Source organism: Gorilla gorilla, chromosome 16 (genome assembly GCF_029281585.2).
Source record: "Gorilla gorilla gorilla isolate KB3781 chromosome 16, NHGRI_mGorGor1-v2.1_pri, whole genome shotgun sequence".
NCBI lineage: Eukaryota > Metazoa > Chordata > Mammalia > Primates > Hominidae > Gorilla > Gorilla gorilla.
The window spans coordinates 101,039,562-101,060,480 of NC_073240.2; the positions used below are offsets into that span (position 1 = coordinate 101,039,562).

The following is a 20,919-nucleotide window of genomic DNA, read 5'->3' on the forward strand; positions in this document are numbered from 1 at the left end:
AAGGGAAGGGGCTGCACTCCACCTCTCTGCCCTGTTTGTTCTGTGTATGCCCCTACAAGAATGCTCACCTCTTGCCCTCAGGTTGCGTTTTTCAACTCCACTGGAGCCAATGCCCAGGAGGAGCAGGAATGGTTACGAGAGCAGGTGAAAGAGCAGAGGGTGTGCTGCCAGCACATGGCTCACCTGGTGGCCTCGGTCCAGCAGAAGCCAGAGGCAGCGGTCCCAGCCCCACTGACTGGGGGCGAGTCTGTGAGTGGGGAGACCCACCGGGCCATGCAGGAGGTCATGGAGAAGCTGGAGGTGAGTGAGTCCTGGCATGGGCCAAGAAGGGCAGGGGTGGAGCAGGTTGCTGCCGAGATGTGAACCCATTATTTTGGCTCCAGAGCGGCCTTATGGACCTCCTGGAGGAGAAGGTGGACCTGAGGTAGCGAGCGGAGAAACTAGAACTTCGATTCATCCAGTACTGGAAAGACAGAAGTCATCAGTTAGTGGGAGGCCAGGGCACGGCAGGGGGAGCTGCAGGGCCGTCGGAGGGACCTCAGCGTCTGAGCCCTGTCCTCCTGCAGGAAAGTTCATCACCCTAGAACACAGCCAGGGGGCAGTGCCAAAGATGCAGCAACGGGAGGAGGACATCATCAGGCTGGTCCAGGACACGGAGGAGATGAAGGTAGGGTGTGCAACATCTCTGCAGGGGTGGGGGTGGGCGTGAGGGTGGGCGCCGGTAGGTCCGTAACAGCTGAGCACCCCTCCCTCCAGGTGAAGCTGCTGGAGCTGCTGGAGATGATGTTGCGGCTTGTGGTGGCTACAAGGAGGGGCACGGCAAATTCCTGACCACTGCCCTGAACCCTGCTGATGAGCCCGGTCCAGGAGCCCCAGCCCCCCAGGAGCTTGTGGGTGCTGACAAGCATGGTGGTGAGTAGAGTCCTCAGGCAGGGTAGGCAGGCAGGGGCAGGGGCGGCTTGAACTGCACTCAGATCCCCACCTCCTTCTCTCCAAAGATCTTTGTGAGGTGAGCCTCACTGACAGCGTGGAGCACCCAGGCTTGTGCAGCAACTCCTGTATGCCATTCTTTTGCTGGGCTTGGCTGCTGAGAAGAAGGAGATAAACATCACCATCATCAAAGAGCTGCTCAAGAAATTTTAAAAAAGGGAACAAAGTTATGGGGTTTATCTCCTACCCAATTCATTTACTTCATTTGAATGTTAGAGCCACTCATGATTATTTGTGTTTGTAATTTATAGTTTAAGTTTATTTGTAAAAAGTTAAAGGAGAGTGGGTCTCTGTGGCTTTCACTGATGTTCACTCTGGCATCCTTCAGCATTTTCCTTTTTTAGTTTCATAATTGTAGGTCATTAGCATGCATATCAAGTTTGCCCTTACGTGGTGGGAGTTCAAATACACAAAGACCCACTATTTGCACAAAATTATTATTGCTGGTTTGGAATAGGCTGCCATGCTTTTTTAATGTTATTGCAGCATGTATGTTCATTATGGAATTCAGATAAAATTTGCTTATGTTCTGCTATTGTTTGATCTAATCTTAATCACAGTGAGCTCTTCATTAGCTCAATATGTGGTTTGCCCCCAAGTGTGCACTGTTTATTACTTTGTAATATGCCACTATGAGTACTGACATTTAGAGTTGTTTAAAGGCCGAGAACTGGAAACAGCCTTTCCCCTATTTTCTGTGTATTGGCGATGGGAGTAATAACATTTTGGGGGAGCTTTTAAAATCTCACAGAAGAGGAAAGTGGCCTGCTCTGGCAGGTTTGTGCAGGATAGAGTGTGTTTCATTTGTTCCGGTGCCAACAATTAGTGCTGTACTATGGTAGTTCCCTTCGGATTTGTATGTGCTCTGGGCTCATGAAGATATTGCATCATGAGCTGCAGCAGTTGTACTCTTTCTCGATGACCTAAAAACTGATCATTTCTGAGGAATGAAAGGCTCCCATCATTGACTGTAGATGTGGAAAACCTTTCCTAGCTTAGAGCATTTGTGTCTATAATACATTTTAAAGTCAGAGTTGATGTTACCTGTTTTAATCACATGACCACATGTCCCAGTACACAAAAGAGTGCTGGCTGGCATTCTTCTTATTTAGTAAAGATCATAAGAAATCCTTTAGGAGTTTAAATGTCCCTGGAACAGGCATACAGGCTCTAGTCAAGAATGAATTAGAGTGAAGGAAAGCTTGTGACACCTGGCATTCCTCTCTGTTCATGGAGCTTCTTTGAGGCTTGAAGATTGATTTTTACCATCTACACCTCTGTGGCTAATACCTATTCTTCAACCACCTTGGTTACTCTGACATAGGAATTTACTTCTTTTCCTTGAATGGAAAACACTTTAAAAAATAATAACAAACATTATTATAAACTAATATATGTGAGAGTACTTAGTTGAAACAAAAAGGAGTTTTAGTAGACAGTATTATACTATATTTGAAAATCAAGGAGAAGTTTATGCAATTTAAAATGTTTATAAACTGCAGTGCAATCTACTGTTTGTGAATGTCAATGTATTATCAGGAAACGTGTCTATACAATCACAGAGTTATATTTCCTCACAAACTTGTTTACTAAGAGTGAAATATGTTTTTGTACCTCTCAGTTTCAGTTAGGGACATATTTTGTGCAATATTTATGTGATTGTGCCTATGCATGATGAATGAATGATTTCAGTCATACATTGCCTAAATCATAACTTGTTGATGCTTGGGAAAGACTCAACAGTTCTTCTAATGTCTGTGTTCCAAAACACATCACATTATTAGGATGTAGGGAGATGTGTATGTGTGCTCCCTGGGGTGGGGATTTCTAGTTACTAGACCATCTCCATTTTTAGCATTTGGCGTCCTCATGATACTTTTCTAAATATGACATTAACAGGAGAGCAACAATACGATTTTACCGATGGAATAACAGATTTGCCTGCATTCACTGAAAGAGCGCAAATATTGGGTCCTTGTGACTTCAACTGACTCTTCCAAATTGTATGAATGTATCGATGTATTAGATAAACCCAGTTTCAGAATGATAAAGAAAAAATGATAGACCAAATAACGCAGCTAATTAACAGTGGTACGATTTCTAGCCCGTGGGTTTAAAATGGACCTAAAGTCCTGTTCTTGCCTTTTATTTTCTGAACTTGCTGCTTTTGCATTCTTTGAGTTCAGTTTAAAGACAGTTACTTTAAGTCCATTTTAAACCCTCAGGCTAGAAATCATACCACTGTTAATTAGCCACATCTATTTGGTCTAACGTTTTTTATCATTCTGAAACTGGGTTTATCTAATACATTGGTAAATTATTTCAAAGGTACTTTTATTGTTGAAATCACTTCACTTTTACCCTGATAAATATCAATGACTAGGAATGACCTTCAGCTAGCATTTAGCATCTGTAACCAGTCTGACAATAATGTGTTCCTCAGGTGCCTATGGATTAAATCACATACGGGCATATTTAAGCTGAACGTCAGTCTGGAAATAAATTTACTACATTAACTGAAATACCACTCTTTGTGTAGGTATTTGTCATATATTTAAGAGAAAGCTAAAAAGAATGGAAATCGTATGACTAACTTGTCTTTCTTCAAAGTGCATACAGTCTTTTGCAATACCTCATTCAGCCAAGTATTTGTGCTCTTCCTCATTCAGTACAATGCAGTTTTGATTTGCTTAGAAGGAAGGTTAGAGTTCATCAGAAACATAGAATTTTAAAATGCTAGTTCAACTGAATCAATTTGAATTTCTGCAGGAAGAATCAAAACACCTATTTAAAGATTGCAATATATAATAATTATTTTTAAAGTATTTGATTAAACCTGATAGGTTTTCCAGAAATGAAAAAAAGAAATCGGTTCTAAAACCAAAGCTGATTTTTAGAAAATTTGAAAATGTAAATCAGCCCTATCCATAATATAGTTTCTCTAAAACTTTAAAGAGTCATTTAAAAATAGTGTAACTATTAAAAAATGTAACTGCTATCTTAAAAGTTCTGAAATAAAACATTTTAAAATATGAATACTATAGTTTAAAGAAAGAAACGGTGGGAAGGAAAAGTAGAGAAAGAAATGCCAATTCCAGTCCAAAGCTTTATTTGCCAAGTTTTCTTAGAATGAATTTTACCAATTTATGAATTCTTGTAAACAGAAGGTATAATGGAAATACTGAAAAACTTTTGCCTAAAGTGGGATTATTGACTGCTAGTGTGATGCAACTGTAATGTAATAAATTATTAAATTGTTGCCAAGTGCTGTTTTTGCCTTAAAATTTTGTTTTGCATGTCTTGAAAAACTATAGTATTAAAGGTGTTGATACTGTGCGAATGCTGGGCATGCTTGGCATGAGATAATCTGTTTCATTTTTACAAAATTGTAATATAGCTATGCAAGTGTTTGTTAAAAGAACACAAAATAAAAAAGTTACGGGATTAAAAAATGTTACAGAGTGAAAAAGTTATGGGTTAAAAAATGTAAAAAAGTTGTGGCAAAAAAGTAGAAAAAAATTTTATGAAAAGTTACAAAAAAAGTTATGAAAAAGAAGTTACGGGATTTTAAAAAAAGTCATGGGATAAAAACAAAAATTAAAAGCAGGCCTCTGTCAGCAAAGCCTGGAGAAGTAGGGCTGGAGTCTCCACTGCCACCATGACCCTACCACCCCTTCCCAGTCACCCCTTTACAATTACGGTAGCCACACAAGACCTCTGTCTAATGGGGAAAGACAAACAGACCCTTTGCCGCCTTGACCAGGGCTGAGTCCTTAAATTTCTGGATGATGATGATTGTTATTTAAGAGCCAGAGGCTGGCAGAGGTGGTTTGTTTGGAGGAGGTCTGATGGCCTCCTTACTCTCACCATAGTAACTTTTCCCTCGGGGGGGCTCCCATCTTCTTATTCAGAGACGCAGCTGAGGCGGGACAGTGGGGCTAACTGTGGACCAGGTGAGGGCACAAGCTGCTGGGGTGGCCCCCCTTCCCCGGTGTACATATTGTATCTGTGTAACGTTTTGTATATTCCAGAGGGTAGGGCCGCCCCTGTATCGTACCTAGAGGAGGTTGGAGCTGGCACATGGGGAGGAGGGTCTAATCATTATTTGTGGCTGGGAAACTTATGTATTGCTAGCATAGGACAAAGAAAGGAGGCGGGGATGGGGTCATGGCTCCTGGTGATGCGACTCCCGTTTATTTTGCTTTTTATTTTGGAATAAACGGATTTAGCCATACTGCTCAGCCTGGTGTGTTCCCATTTCCCTCAGTGGGTCCTGGTGTTTGTGCCACTGAACGAGAAGCCCTGGAGTGTCTGAGCGTGTCCAGCTGGGCTGTTGGGGACCTTCCAGGTCTGTTACCTGTATGCTGCCTGATGACGCCTGGGGGATTCCACGGGGACTGCCATGGCACCTATGGGGCACAGCCCGGCCCTGACAGCCAACAGGCTCAGAAGCGTGATCTAGCCATGGCCGGGAAGACAGGTACCAGCACCTAAGGGCACTGACTTCCATCCACCCCAGGTGTCTTCTGTTCCATCCCCTTGCCTCCCTCTCCTGTCTGCACCTGGTGGCCTGTTCTGTCTGTCCCTCCAGAGTGCCGGCTGCCCCTCAGGCTCCCTCCAGGCTGAGTTCACGGCCCTGCCCCCTGGTGGCCAGAGCCGGCTTCACAGGATAAGAGCCAGCTAAGCTCCAGGGGCTTTCCAGGAAAAGTGTCCCTTGGAAATGGTGTGACCTTTTCACAGCTCCCAACAGCACCCTAGAAATGGCTTGGCCTTTCCCGTCCTCTGAGCTCCACACAGAACACAGCCAGCAGAGGACACACTTCCCCGCCATCCAGAAATGGGTTTGATTCTCAGCCGAGGGACAGCAGGACTGGTAGAAACTGTCAGGCCACACAGAGGCCTGCATAGCACCCCCATGCTTGGTGGGGGGCGGGAGGGATGGCGGGGCTGGCTGTCCACAGGCTGGGCATGACAGGGAGGCTCACTGGAGGTGGCGCACTTTGGAGGAGCAATGTCAGGGGACAGCTTTCTCTTGTTGGGCCACAAGACTCCAAAAGGACAGCAGGGTGACTGATTCCCAGCACTAGAGACGAGGTGGTCGGCCACGTGTTGGTGCATGTGTACATATATTATATATGTATTTATAGATATTTATAGAGCAGGACGGGGCATATCACAAAGGGGGCACAAGTTTTCAGCAGTGGTCACACCTGGATGTGTCAGCTCACCACTACAACAGACTAAGTCACAGATGTAGGGGGCTGGCTTTGAGGCTGGGGGAGCCACTGTCAAGTCACAGAACAGCCGCTCAGGCAGGCTTGGAAAGGGAGGTCTCCGAGAAGAGGAGGGATCTGTTTAGAGATCGAAGTGGGGGCTGGGGCTCTGAGGATGGGATGGTCTTGCCTGACCCAATCAGCTGGCAGTTGGAGAGAAAGCAGAGAGAAGCAGGAGAGAGAAAAGCAAGCAGAGAGAAGCAGGAGAGAGAAAAGCGAGCAGAGAGCTGATGAGGCAAGTGCAGAGCACAGGTGTGCCACAGCAGCTGTGGGAGGGCTGGGGTGGGGAGGGCGCAGGTGCGGGTATGGCGAGGCTCCTGGGAAAGTGGGGCTGGAAAGGAAAGGGGAGGAAGAAGGAGGGAGGCAGAGCTTCACAGTTAGTGCCTGGGGGCTGCGGTGGCCCTCCCCACCCCACACACGCTGGCCTCTGTTTTTTTTTTTTTTTTGGAGACGGAGTCTTGCTTTGTCGCCCAGGCTAGAGTGCACTGGCGCGATCTCGGCTCACTGCAAGCTCCACCTCCCGGGTTCACGCCATTCTCCTGCCTCAGCCTCCCGAGTAGCTGGGACTACAGGCGCCCACTACCACGCCCGGCTAATTTTTTGTATTTTTAGTAGAGACGGGGTTTCACCGTGTTAGCCAGGATGGTCTCGATCTCCTGACCTCGTGATCCGCCCGCCTCAGCCTCCCAAAGTGCTGGGATTACAGGCGTGAGCCACCGCGCCCGGCCACGCTGGCCTCTTTCAGGGCACCCAGGGCGGTGCACCCACCGTTCAGAGCAATGCTTCACAGTTAGTGCCTGGGGGCTGCGGCGGCCCTCCTCACCCCACACACGCTGGCCTCTTTCAGGGCACCCAGGGCGGTGCACCCACCGTTTAGAGCAATGCTCAGCCCCCTCCAGTGTCCCTCTTCTCTGGTCACCCTGTCTTTGAACCCACTGGCCCGGGGCCACCTCTTGCTTTTGGGAACCCAAAACAACAGCCACCAGGCCAGATACAGAAGGAACACTGCTTGAACCAGGACGATGAAGCTAAAAGGGATGGATGGCTGGAGTGATCGCCGGAGCCCCTTTTGGGCAGTGAGAAAGCCCAGTACCCTCTGAAGGGACCCTCCGGGAGGTAGGGAGGACAGGCAGCTGGATGCCACTGGCTATAGACTTATAAGTCTAAGAGGGGAGCCTCAGCTTGTTGGGGGTTGCAGGTCACAAAGGTGAGGCTGGGCCCTTCCTGCTGGGAAAAGCAGAAGAGGGAGAGTCCATGGCAAGGGAGGTGGGTGGGCTTGCTGGGCGGAGCTCAGCCGGGCCAGCATGCACTATGGTCCCCTCGGCTGAATAGCAGAGGCAACCTCTAGAAGCAACAGGCCAAGGTGCGTGAGTCTGCTGGCTGGCGGTAGTGCTTCAGCGGGGGCCAGGGACACTGCCTTCAGCCACACGCTATCAGCTATGATGGTACCTGGGAGGGAGGGAAGGGGACTGTGTGTCCCTGCCTGGCCTGTGAGGTGTGTTGTGGGTTGACCGTGTGTATGGGACCCTCAAGGTTTTATCTTAGATCACCACTGGATTGTCAACAGATAGAGGATGTGGGACCCTGACTATCACCCTTGCTCTGCAGTAGATTTGGCTCTCAGCACTCCCAGGCTGGGAGCTAGATGCCCACCCTGGCAGCATGACTCAGACTTCACAACAGCTACAGCGTGCCCAGGATGACATTCCTAGGCCTCTGGCCGCCTCAGAGTACAGCCCTGCACACAACCCCCTCCAAGCTCTCAGCCCTTACACCATAAACCACGAGCTCTCTGACAGCTCCAGAGAGAACCCATGTCTGCCAGCTGGGGCACAGAGCCTGTTCCAAGAGCCCACAAGCTCAGCCATGGAGGCTGGGGGGCTTTGGGGCTAGTGGGGGCCAGCCCTGGTACCTGCGTCCAGCCGGGATGCTCTGTACCTGCAGCTAGGCGTCGTCCATGGGCCCACGTAGCTGTGCTGACGGTGTTCGTGTTGATGTCGCCGATGATGCTGAGAGCCTCTTTCAGCACGTGGTGCATGCCCAGCATCTCGTCGCGCCGCTGTGCCTGCTCTGCCGACTCCTCCAGGAGTGTCTTCTTGTTCCCACGCGAGTACAGGTTGGACAGCAGCTCTGAGAAGATGAACTCCTTGGTCGGCCTGCTCTGTCGACTCCACCAGGAGTGTCTTCTGGTTCCCACGCGAGTACAGGTTGGACAGCAGCTCTGAGAAGCAGCATCCGGTCGCGCCGCTGTGCCTGCTCTGCCGACTCCTCCACGAGTGTCTTCTGCTTCCCATGCGAGTGCAGGTTGGACAGCAGCTGCGAGAAGATGAACTCCTTGGTCTGCCTGCTCTGCCGACTCCACCAGGAGTGTCTTCTCGTTCCCACGCGAGTACAGGTTGGACAGCAGCTCCGAGAAGATGAACTCCTTGGTCTGCCTGCTCTGCCGACTCCTGCAGAGTGTCTAGTCATTCCCACGCGAGTGCAGGTTGGACAGCAGCTCTGAGAAGATGAACTCCTTGGTCTGCCTGCTCTGCCGACTCCTCCAGGAGTGTCTTCTCGTTCCCACGCGAGTACAGGTTGGACAGCAGCTCCGAGAAGATGAACTCCTAGGTCTGCCTGCTCTGCCGACTCCTCCAGGAGTGTCTTCTCCTTCCCACGCGAGTACAGGTTGGACAGCAGCTCTGAGAAGATGAACTCCTTGGTCTGCCTGCTCTGCCGACTCCTCCAGGAGTGTCTGCTCGTTCCCACGCGAGTACAGGTTGGACAGCAGCTCTGAGAAGATGAACTCCTTGGTCTGCCTGCTCTGCCGACTCCTCCAGGAGTGTCTGCTCGTTCCCACGCGAGTACAGGTTGGACAGCAGCTCTGAGAAGATGAACTCCTTGGTCTGCCTGCTCTGCCGACTCCTCCAGGAGTGTCTGCTTGTTCCCACGCGAGTACAGGTTGGACAGCAGCTCCGAGAAGATGAACTCCTTGGTCAGCCTGCTCTGCCGACTCCTCCAGGAGTGTCTGCTCGTTCCCACGCGAGTACAGGTTGGACAGCAGCTCCGAGAAGATGAACTCCTTGGTCTGCCTGCTCTGCCGACTCCTCCAGGAGTGTCTGCTCGTTCCCACGCGAGTGCAGGTTGGACAGCAGCTCTGAGAAGATGAACTCCTTGGTCTGCCTGCTCTGACGACTCCTGCAGAGTGTCTAGTCATTCCCACGCGAGTACAGGTTGGACAGCAGCTCCGAGAAGATGAACTCCTTGGTCTGCCTGCTCTGCCGACTCCTCCAGGAGTGTCTGCTCGTTCCCACGCGAGTACAGGTTGGACAGCAGCTCTGAGAAGATGAACTCCTTGGTCTGCCTGCTCTGCCGACTCCTCCAGAGTGTCTAGTCATTCCCACGCGAGTACAGGTTGGACAGCAGCTCCGAGAAGATGTACTCCTTGGTCTGCCTGCTCTGCCGACTCCTCCAGGAGTGTCTTCTCCTTCCCACGCGAGTACAGGTTGGACAGCAGCTCTGAGAAGATGAACTCCTTGGTCTGCCTGCTCTGCCGACTCCTCCAGGAGTGTCTGCTCGTTCCCAGGCGAGTACAGGTTGGACAGCAGCTCTGAGAAGATGAACTCCTTGGTCTGCCTGCTCTGCCGACTCCTCCACGAGTGTCTTCTGGTTCCCACGCGAGTGCAGGTTGGACAGCAGCTCTGAGAAGATGAACTCCTTGGTCTGCCCGCTCTGTTGACTCCTCCAGGAGTGTCTTCTCGTTCCCACGCGAGTACAGGTTGGACAGCAGCTCCGAGAAGATGAACTCCTTGGTCTGCCTGCTCTGCCGACTCCTGCAGAGTGTCTAGTCATTCCCACGCGAGTGCAGGTTGGACAGCAGCTCTGAGAAGATGAACTCCTTGGTCTGCCTGCTCTGCCGACTCCTCCAGGAGTGTCTTCTCGTTCCCACGCGAGTACAGGTTGGACAGCAGCTCCGAGAAGATGAACTCCTAGGTCTGCCTGCTCTGCCGACTCCTCCAGGAGTGTCTTCTCCTTCCCACGCGAGTACAGGTTGGACAGCAGCTCTGAGAAGATGAACTCCTTGGTCTGCCTGCTCTGCCGACTCCTCCAGGAGTGTCTGCTCGTTCCCACGCGAGTACAGGTTGGACAGCAGCTCTGAGAAGATGAACTCCTTGGTCTGCCTGCTCTGCCGACTCCTCCAGGAGTGTCTGCTCGTTCCCACGCGAGTACAGGTTGGACAGCAGCTCTGAGAAGATGAACTCCTTGGTCTGCCTGCTCTGCCGACTCCTCCAGGAGTGTCTGCTTGTTCCCACGCGAGTACAGGTTGGACAGCAGCTCCGAGAAGATGAACTCCTTGGTCAGCCTGCTCTGCCGACTCCTCCAGGAGTGTCTGCTCGTTCCCACGCGAGTACAGGTTGGACAGCAGCTCCGAGAAGATGAACTCCTTGGTCTGCCTGCTCTGCCGACTCCTCCAGGAGTGTCTGCTCGTTCCCACGCGAGTGCAGGTTGGACAGCAGCTCTGAGAAGATGAACTCCTTGGTCTGCCTGCTCTGACGACTCCTGCAGAGTGTCTAGTCATTCCCACGCGAGTACAGGTTGGACAGCAGCTCCGAGAAGATGAACTCCTTGGTCTGCCTGCTCTGCCGACTCCTCCAGGAGTGTCTGCTCGTTCCCACGCGAGTAGAGGTTGGACAGCAGCTCTGAGAAGATGAACTCCTTGGTCTGCCTGCTCTGTCAACTCCTCCAGGAGTGTCTTCTCCTTCCCACGCGAGTACAGGTTGGACAGTAGCTCCGAGAAGATGAACTCCTTGGTCTGCCTGCTCTGCCGACTCCTCCAGAGTGTCTAGTCATTCCCATGCGAGTGCAGGTTGGACAGCAGCTCTGAGAAGCTGAACTCCTTGGTCTGCCTGCTCTGCTGACTCCTCCAGGAGTGTCTGCTCGTTCCCACGCGAGTACAGGTTGGACAGCAGCTCTGAGAAGATGAACTCCTTGGTCTGCCTGCTCTGCCGACTCCTCCAGGAGTTTCTTCTCCTTCCCACGCGAGTACAGGTTGGACAGCAGCTCCGAGAAGATGAACTCCTTGGTCTGCCTGCTCTGCCGACTCCTCCAGAGTGTCTAGTCATTCCCACGTGAGTACAGGTTGGACAGCAGCTCTGAGAAGATGAACTCCTTGGTCTGCCTGCTCTGCCGCCTCCTCCAGGAGTGTCTTCTCGTTCCCACGCGAGTACAGGTTGGACAGCAGCTCTGAGAAGCAGCATCTCTTCGCGCCGCTGTGCCTGCTCTGCCGACTCCTCCACGAGTGTCTTCTGGTTCCCACGCGAGTGCAGGTTGGCCAGCAGCTCCGAGAAGATGAAATCCTTGGTCTGCCTGCTCTGCCGACTCCTGCAGAGTGTCTAGTCATTCCCACGCGAGTACAGGTTGGACAGCAGCTCCGAGAAGATGAACTCATTGGTCTGCCTGCTCTGCCGACTCCTCCAGGAGTGTCTGCTCGTTCCCACGCGAGTACAGGTTGGACAGCAGCTCCGAGAAGATGAACTCCTTGGTCTGCCTGCTCTGCCGACTCCTCCAGGAGTGTCTGCTCGTTCCCACGCGAGTGCAGGTTGGACAGCAGCTCTGAGAAGATGAACTCCTTGGTCTGCCTGCTCTGATGACTCCTGCAGAGTGTCTAGTCATTCCCACGCGAGTACAGGTTGGACAGCAGCTCCGAGAAGATGAACTCCTTGGTCTGCCTGCTCTGCCGACTCCTCCAGAGTGTCTAGTCATTCCCACGCGAGTACAGGTTGGACAGCAGCTCTGAGAAGATGAACTCCTTGGTCTGCCTGCTCTGCCGACTCCTCCAGAGTGTCTAGTCATTCCCACGCGAGTACAGGTTGGACAGCAGCTCTGAGAAGATGAACTCCTTCGTCTGCCTGCTCTGCCGACTCCTCCAGGAGTGTCTTCTGGTTCCCACGGGAGTGCAGGTTGGATAGCAGCTCTGAGAAGATGAACTCCTTGGTCTGCCTGCTCTGCCGACTCCTCCACGAGTGTCTTCTGGTTCCCACGCGAGAGCAGGTTGGACAGCAGCTCTCAGAAAATGAACTCCTTGGTCTGCCTGCTCTGTTGACTCCTCCAGGAGTGTCTTCTGGTTCCCACGCGAGTGCAGGTTGGACAGCAGCTCTGAGAAGATGAACTCCTTGGTCTGCCTGCTCTGCCGACTCCTCCAGGAGTGTCTGCTCGTTCCCACGCGAGTACAGGTTGGACAGCAGCTCCGAGAAGATGTACTCCTTGGTCTGCCTGCTCTGCCGACTCCTCCAGGAGTGTCTGCTCGTTCCCACGCGAGTACAGGTTGGACAGCAGCTCCGAGAAGATGAACTCCTTGGTCTGCCTGCTCTGCCGACTCCTCCAGGAGTGTCTTCTTGTTCCCATTCGAGTGCAGGTTGGACAGCAGCTCTGAGAGGCAGCATCTCGTCACGCCGCTGTGCCTGCTCTGCCGACTCCTCCAGGAGTGTCTTCTGGTTCCCACGTGAGTACAGGTTGGACAGCAGCTCTGAGAAGATGAACTCCTAGTTCTGCCTGCTCTGCCGACTCCTCCAGGAGTGTCTTCTCATTCCCACGCGAATACAGGTTGGACAGCAGCTCCGAGAAGATGAACTCCTTGGTCTGCCTGCTCTGCCAACTCCTCCAGGAGTGTCTTCTCGTTCCCACGCGAGTACAGGTTGGACAGCAGCTCTGAGAAATGAACTCCTTGGTCTGCCTGCTCTGCCGACTCCTCCACGAGTGTCTTCTGGTTCCCACGCGAGTACAGGTTGGACAGCAGCTCTGAGAAGTAGTATCTCATCGCGCCGCTGTGCCTGCTCTGCCGACTCCTCCAGGAGTGTCTTCTGGTTCCCACGCGAGTCTCGCCGCGCCGCTGTGCCTGCTCTGCCGACTCCTCCACGAGTGTCTTCTGGTTCCCACGCGAGTGCAGGTTGGACAGCAGTCCTGAGAAGCAGCGTCTCGTCGCGCCGCTGTGCCTGCTCTGCCGACTCCTCCATGAGTGTCTTCTGTTCCCACACGAGTGCAGGTTGGAAAGCAGCTCTGAGAAGATGAACTCCTTGGTCTGCCTGCTCTGCCGACTCCTCCAGGAGTGTCTTCTTGTTCCTACGCGAGTGCAGGTTGGAAAGCAGCTCTGAGAAGATGAACTCCTTGGTCTGAGAGTGGGCAAAGAAGGAAGGAGTTTGGGTCCTGATGCCTGTGCTGCCCTGACCTCCCGCTGGCCCCTGCTGGGACTGTGTGCTGGAGTTGAAGCCCTGAGTATAGCTTTTCACATTCGGCTTCTACACAGCTTAAACTCAAAGATCTGCCCCCCATTGCCCTTTTCTCACTCAGATAGGGACACTGAGGTCCAGAGGAAAGGTCGCTTGTGCAAGTCACAGATCTGGGAGGGCACCCTGGACCTATCATGCTACCAGGACACCTGTCTACTCAGGTTTTTCAAAATTTTTTTGGAGATAGGATCTTACTCTGTCCCTAGGCTGGAGTATAGAGGGCAAGATCACTGCTCACTGCATCCTCAACCTCTTGGGCTCAAAGTGATCCTCTAATGTCAGCCTGTCGAGTAGCTAGGACTATAGGGATATGCCACCACCAAGCCCAGCTATTTTTAAAATTTTTGTGTAGAGGCCAGGTCTCACTATGTTGCCCAGGCTGGTCTCAAACTCCTGGCTTCGAGGTATCCTCCTGCCTTGGCCTCCCAAAGTGCTGGGATTACAGGCATGGACCACTGTCCTCAGTCCCATGTTATATTTCTATGAGACAGCTCTGGTCTGGAGCATGCCTCCCTCCCTGGACCTGGTCCCATAGGGCTGGTCAGCATCTCCCCCAGGCCAACATGGCCATCTGCATCCCCAGTGCCACAGGAGCCGCCTACCCCCATGAGGCGGTGCATGCACGTTGTAGATCATGATATGCATGATGGTCTTGGGCTTCGCACCAACCATGAGGTACCACACGGTCTTGTTGACAATGGCCATGTAGGAGTCCACCAGGTTCTGGGTGGTTTCCATTTGCCGCTCCAGCTGTGGGTCCATGGAGTGCATGAAGCTGTGGGAGCCATTCTCCTCGGCCTTGCTGTCCTGTCACGGAGAATGCAAGGGCATCAGGGTGGCCAGGCCATGCAGCCAGGCTCCAGCAATCCCTAGGATCTCAGTCCCTCCAAGGTACCTGGAACATTGAAGCACAGAGAAAGGCAACTGGCCTGAACACACACCCAGCTCCCCACATGCTCTAGATGGTTTCAGGCCTCTGCCTCTCAGGACCCCAGACTCCCCTGATTCAAGTCTCGTCTTAGTTCTGATTCTAGTGCCCAGAATTTGCCTCAAGTTACCAATCCAGAAATTGGAAAAGAACATCTCCAGGTCCCTTGCTTGAAGACCTGGCCAGAGCTTGTGCCAGGCTGCAGATGCCTGGCAGGAGGCAAGAAAAGGACATACTCACTTTCCCCTTGTCCTGGGAGGCCCACGCACCAACACTGCCACCGCCGCTGCCACCAGGGAACACAGCAAAGTAGACACACACAGAGAGGAAAACAGGAAGGGTTGAGTGAACCTGGGACACTGCACCCCAACTTTAATGTGTTGTTGAATTCAATTAGCTAATATTTTGTTGAGGATTTTTGCATCAATATTCATCAGTGATACTGGCCTGTAGTTTTCTTTTTTGGATGTATCTTTAGTTTTGGTATCAGGGTAATATTAGCCTTGTAGAATGAGTTTGGAAGTATTCCCTCCTTCTCTATTTTTGGAATCGTTTGGGTAAGCTTGGTATTAGTTCTTCTTTAAATGTTTGCTAGAATTCAGCAGTGAATCATCAGGTCCCAGGCTTTTCTTTGCTGGGAGCCTTTTCATTACTGCTTCAATCCCATTATTTGTTGTTGGTCTGTTCTGGTTTTGGATTTCATCCCGGTTCAGTCTTGGTAGTCTGGATGTGTCTGGAAATTTATCCATTTTTAGTAGGTTTTCCTATTTGTTTGCATATAGTTGCTGATAATAGCCACTAGTGATCCTTTGAGTTTTTGTGGTATCAGTTGTCATGTTTCCTTTTGTTTGTCAATGGTGTTTATCTTTTTAAAAAACCTTTTTTTTTTTTTTTTTTTTGAGATGGAGTCTTGCTCTGTCGCCCAGGCTGGAGTGCAATGGCATAGTCTTGGCTCACTGCAACCTCTGTCTCCCAGGTTCAAGTGATTCTCCTGCCTCTGCCTCCTGAGTACCTGGGATTACAGGCGCGTACCACCACCCCAGGTAATTTTTCTATTTTTAGTAGAGACATGGTTTCACCATGTTGATCAGGCTGGTCTTGAACTCCTGACCTCATAAGGTACCCACTTCAGCCCCACAAAGTGCTGGAATTACAGGCGTGAAACCTGTGCCCAGCCCACATTTTGTTTTTAAATTTTACTTATTTACTTGTTTTTTCTTTTGCAGACAGGGTCTTATTCTGTTGCCCAGGCTGGAGTGCAGTGGTGCAATAATGGCTCACTATAACCTTGAACACTTAAACTCAAGAGATCCTCCCACCTCAGCCTCATGAGTAGCTGGGACTACAAGCCTGCACCACCACACCTGGCTAATTTTTCTAGTTTTTGTAGAGAAAGGGTTTTGCTATGTTACCTAGGCTGGTCTTGAACTCCTGGCCTCAAGCAATCCTCCTGCCTTGGCCTCCCAAAGTGCCAGGATTACAGGCATGAGCCACCATGCTGGGCCTATATATACATTTTCTTTTCCAAGTTATATAAAGTATTCTGTATGCATCCTTCTAGAATTTGTTTTTCTCACAATATTATATTGCTAAAGTTCTTATTGTTGTTTATCACTGGCGTTCATTCTTTTTGACTGCTTGTGAAATCACCAGAAGATAGAGATCCTGAGATCTCTTAAGAACTGCTGCTGGGAGTATACACTGGTATGACCACTTTGGAAAACAATTTGGCTCCATCTCATAAGGTTCAATATTCACACTCCTCCCAGCCCAGCAATTCTACTCTACATGCAAGAGAAATTCTTGCCTATGTAAAACAGGGGATGTGGACAAGGAATGTTCCTAACAGCTCTGTTCAAAATAGCAAAAACCTATTGCCCATCAACTGGAGAGTAGGTGACTAAATTGTGCTTTTTATTCCCTTTGATTTCCTGTAGTCTTACGATGCGAGTGGCTTTCCCATGGCTAGCTTGGGGAGGGGGATACTCTTGGCAACTGAGTCTGTGGTGGCAGTCCTGCTTAGCCCTAGGGCAATCGGTGCTGACCAAAACAAGAGTAAACAGAACAAGGTGCCCCATTGAGCCAATGCCTTGGGTCCCTGGAGGTACAGTCTTGTATCTGTAGGAAATAGCCATCATACAAATCAGTCTTTTCAAATGCTCTGTCACTGGGCTGAGTCCAAAGGACATCCTCCCTTAAAATATTACAAAGTTTATTGAGGCTACCATTTATCGAGCATTTATCATGTGCCTGATCATGTACTAGTGTACTAATTGCATGCGTTATTTTATTATTTTATTTATTTACTTATTCATTTATTTGAGATAGGTTCTCTCTCTGTTTCCCGGGCTGGAGTGCAGTGGTGCAATCACAGCTCACTGCAGCCTCAAGCTCCTGGGCTGAAGTGGTCTCACCTCAGCCTCTCGAGTAGCTGGACTGTAGGCCTAAGCCACCAAGTCCAGCTAATTTTTTAAAAAAACATTTTCATAGAAATGTGGTCTGGCTTTGTTGCCCAGGCTAGTCTCAAACTCCTGGCTTCAAGCGATCCTCCTCCTTCAGCCTTATTATTGCATTTAATCTTCACCATCACCCTGTAAGAGTGCCTGGGGGTAGGTGCTCCATACAGTAGCAATGTAGCAACCTCCACTCATAGGTGATAATGAGACTCAGTGTAGTCAAGCAACTTCTCAAAGGTCACACAGCTGGAGGGTGGCTGAGCCAGGATGAAGACCTAGGACTCGAAAGCTGGTGCACCAGTAAATGAGAAAATCTCTGGGGGTTCAGGATCGCTTCCTCCCAAGAAATCTTTCTCCAAAGGTTCTAAAAACAATGACAGATCCATCTTTCATAAAGCAAACAAAACTAGCAGCCCCTTCATTTTAGAGGGGGGAGGGGGATAAAGATTAGCTAAGCTCCAGGGCATCCCATTTTAATCCTACACATTTATCAGGCAACTGCCAGCACAGCACCCCAAACCTAAAGAACCATGCACAGCTGTCTCTGTGGGGCATGGCGTGTCCATGGACATAAAGATTTTCCAATGTGTGTTTACAGGCCAGTGGCATCATCCTCAGTCACAGGCTAAACGGCAGCTAGGCCTGGCCTGCTAGGCACCACCGCGAGAATCTGCTGAGCTTTCCAACTAGCTTATCTGTTGTTTGCAATGAAAGACGCCCTGAAAAGAAGGGGTGTGGGTGGGAAGAGTTCTGATTTGAGGTCCCCTGATCCGGCACGATCTCCTTCCCCAGTCGCAGGAATCAGAGGACCCCATCTGTAAACACAGGCTCAAGCTATGTCCCCCAACCCCCTCTTTCAACCAGGTGCCACCCTCTGCTTCTCTTCCATAGACAGCCTAGGCTGCCAGCATTCCTTTAGGATCTGTGCCCTCGGGCCTAGCTTAATTTTTTCCTCTCCAAAGAGCCATCTGTAGGGCCAGAAGCCAGCAAAGCCTAACTCATTACTGGACGGCAGTTCCTCTGCCTTTCACTGATTCCTACCTTACCCTGGGGTTTTATGTTTCTTGTCTCAACACTAACATTTCTCACTCCTCCACAAGTTGAATTGCTCACTCCAGCCAACCGAAGCATGCTCTTCTTGACACAGTTAGCTCTCGGCACATGGTCGGTGCTAAAAAAAAAAAAAAGAGCATTATGTCAATTTCATTGATCAACAAAAGTGATGCCTCCACTGCAAAGTCCAGTTGATAGTGCCTGGGCCTCTGAGTTCAAGAGCCTTCTAGACAAAGCGCTCTGAGCTGAAACATGAGCATGCACACATATGCATCTCTCTTGGTCTCATGAGATAATCTGGATACTTGGTTGTTATCCTTGAGCATTTTCCTACCTCATTAATGCACGTGTAGCCAATACAATAATTATCATAGCTAATAACAGCTAAAGCTGAGGACTTTCCTGAGCCAGGCAGTGGCTTTAAAAACTTTAATGTTTTCACATAGACTCTCATTGAATAATTTCTGTTTTTCAGATCAAGAAACTGAGACTTACTATCACATTTGGGATCAAGTTAAAAAAAAAAAAAAAGAAAATGAGGCTTAAAGTTGTCTAGTATTTCACAGCCAGCAAATGGCTAAGTTGGAACTTGAACCCAGGCAGTAGAGCCCCAGGATCCTGTGCCTTTACCCATTACCTAGTGTTGGCTACACAAAACTAGTGTGTATACAACTTCAACTATAGTTTAAGCTATAGTTTAAGTGGGTGACATATTTTTCACTACACTTTATGTAGGTGACTTTCAGTTTGGGGGTATTCTACTTATGCAATCTATTGAGGTGGATATTAACTGAGAACAAATAGAAACTAATGAACTCTGAAAAACATAAAACATGAGCAACATGATGTCACCGCAAAACACAAAACAGCCCACAGCCTTCTTGTGACTGTATTTTGCTGACAGTCCACGACCTAATAATCAACCTAAACTCAGCAGTGCTCTGTTCCCTTGGGAGACACACACACACACACACACACACACACACACACACACACACTCTACAGTTGATGGTTGTGCCGCCCTGAGCCTCCAGTAGGCAAGTGTGAGGAATGTAGGGACTAGATGGGTCGGGCAGAAAGGTGCTGGGTCAAGGGGAGGAGGGGGCAGCCGGGAGCGCGCGCACGCTCTGGACTCGTGCAACCGCCAAAACGGGTGCGCGCCGGGTTGACGGGTGACAGGGAAGGTGGCAGGGTTGGGGCAGCCCTTTCCCAGGCGGTAGCGGGGACGGTGGTGCTGTTGTCCTTTTTTTTTTTTTTTGCGACGGAGTCTCGCTGGGTCCCCCAGGCTGGAGTGCAGTGGCGCGATCTCGGCTCGCTGCAAGCTCCGCCTCCCGGGTTCACGCCATCCTCCTGCCTCAGCCTCCCGAGTAGCTGGGTCTACAGGCGCCGCCACCGCGCCCGGCTAATTTTTTGTATTTTTAGTAGAGACGGGGTTTCACCGTGTTAGCCAGGATGGTCTCGATCTCCTGACCTCGTGATCCGCCCGCCTCGGCCTCCCAAAGTGCCAAAGTGCTGGGATTACAGGCGTGAGCCCCCGCGCCCGGCCGCTGTTGCCCTTTTAAGCTGCGGCTTGACAGGAGCCGCCCCTCCTGTCGGTGGCGTCGGTTACAAAGGGAGCAGCCCCCGAGGCCGCCACACAGCTCCCCGCCGAGGCCTCGGTGCCCCTTGCCATTTTCCATCCGCGCTCCCACGAAGGTTGAGGCGGCGGGGAGAGGCGAAGCCGCGAGGGCTCGCCCGGGCGGTCCCGCCGGGTGGTCGCAGCCATGACAGCGGCTCCCCTTCCGCGCCCCTCCCGCCGGAGATGAGGGGAAGATGTCCCTGTCAGGGTTAAGGCCAAGCTGAAGTTGCCGGCGTCTACCTTCCACAAGAACCAGGAGCCGCAGCCGCGGCTCACGCTCCACTGCAGCATAACGGTGAGGCGCCCGGCGGCGGCCTCGCAGGGCAGCGCGGGGTCGGAGGGGGGAGTCCCGAGACAAACGGCAGCGCAACGGGTAGAGGCGCCGGGTCCCCGCCCCTTTCTCCCTCAGCCGGCCCCGCCCCCGGGACTGCGCGAGGCTTGGGTGGGAGGAGGCGGAGGGCGCGTCTGTCCGGCTCCTGGCGCGGGGCTGACTTGGGGGCTGCTGGCCCCTCTTGGCCGCCGTCGCTACGCACCGAGGTGGGAGCCCGCCGCGGCCGGAGACCTCTTGGGACTCATGGTCGCCCTCAGTCAGCGGGACTGCTCCCGGGACCGCGACAGGGCGGGGCAGGGCGCTCCAGCGTTGTTTGAGCCCAGGCGCGGAAGGGAAAAGGCCTCTAAGATGGTCGGGTTTTTTGCCTGGGCGCGGTGGCGCACGCCTGTAATCCCAGCACTTTGGGAGGCCGAGGCGGACGGATCTCCTGAGGTCAGGAGTTCGAGACCAGCGTGGCCAACATGGTGAAACCGCGTTTCTACTAAAAACTACAAAAATTAGCCGGGCGTGGTGGCAGGCGCCTTAATCCCAGCTACTTGGGAGGCAGAGGCAGGAGAATCGTTTGAACCCGGGAGGCGGAGGTTGCAGTGAGCCGAGATCAAGCCATTGCACTCAAACCTAGGAGACAAGAGGGAGACTTCTCTCAAAAAAAAAAAAAAGTTTTCTTTTCTTTTCTTTTTTTTTTTTTTTGAGACAGTCTCACTCTGTCGCCCAGGCTGGAGTGCAGTGGCGGGATCTCGGCTCACTGCAGCCTGTGTCTCTTGACAGTCCACGGGTTAAAGCGATTCTCCTGCCTCAGCCTCCCCAGTAGCTGGATTACAGGCCCCGCCACCAAGGCTGGCTAACTTTTGTGTTTTTAGTAGAGAAGGGGTTTCACCGTGTTAGCCAAGCTAGTCTCGAACTCCTGACCTCAAATGACCCACCTCTGCCTCCCAAAGTGCTGGGATTCCAGGCGTGAGCCACCGCGCCGGGACCCAAGGCCCTTAAGTTTTAAGGCCTCATTCT

At 51.3% G+C, this 20,919-nt stretch overlaps 1 protein-coding gene, 1 long non-coding RNA gene and 1 pseudogene across 2 annotated transcripts; 2 read left to right on the plus strand and 1 right to left on the minus strand.

Annotated features, from left to right (window-relative positions):
- Positions 1 to 386: 386 nt before the first annotated feature.
- On the plus strand, positions 387 to 816 carry LOC129527222 (uncharacterized). The gene is made up of 3 exons (XR_010131093.1): positions 387 to 484; positions 567 to 667; positions 757 to 816. It is a non-coding gene; the product is annotated as an uncharacterized lncRNA (long non-coding RNA).
- Positions 454 to 19,925, minus strand: LOC101139904 (uncharacterized). The gene is made up of 7 exons (XM_063698878.1): positions 19,824 to 19,925; positions 17,993 to 18,083; positions 14,131 to 14,335; positions 11,434 to 11,605; positions 10,697 to 10,799; positions 8,202 to 8,419; positions 454 to 1,087 (listed from the first exon to the last, which is right to left on the minus strand). Exons 2-7 carry the CDS (start codon positions 18,041 to 18,043, stop codon positions 454 to 456), a joined length of 1,383 nt encoding a protein of 460 aa, XP_063554948.1. The 5' UTR covers positions 18,044 to 18,083; positions 19,824 to 19,925.
- Positions 19,029 to 20,919, plus strand: part of LOC101132165 (uncharacterized) — a 169,592-nt pseudogene continuing 167,701 nt past the window's right edge.

Coding starts and splice junctions, on each gene's coding strand:
- LOC101139904 (XM_063698878.1), bottom strand. CDS start 18,043: ATGCTTCGGTTGGCTGGAGTGAGCAATTCAACTTGTGGAGGAGTGAGA. Junction 14,336..17,992: donor CTTGTGGAGGAGTGAGAAAT/GTTAGTGTTGAG, acceptor TCTCCGTGACAG/GACAGCAAGGCCGAGGAGAA. Junction 11,606..14,130: donor GCATGCACCGCCTCATGGGG/GTAGGCGGCTCC, acceptor CAGAGCAGGCAG/ACCAAGGATTTCATCTTCTC.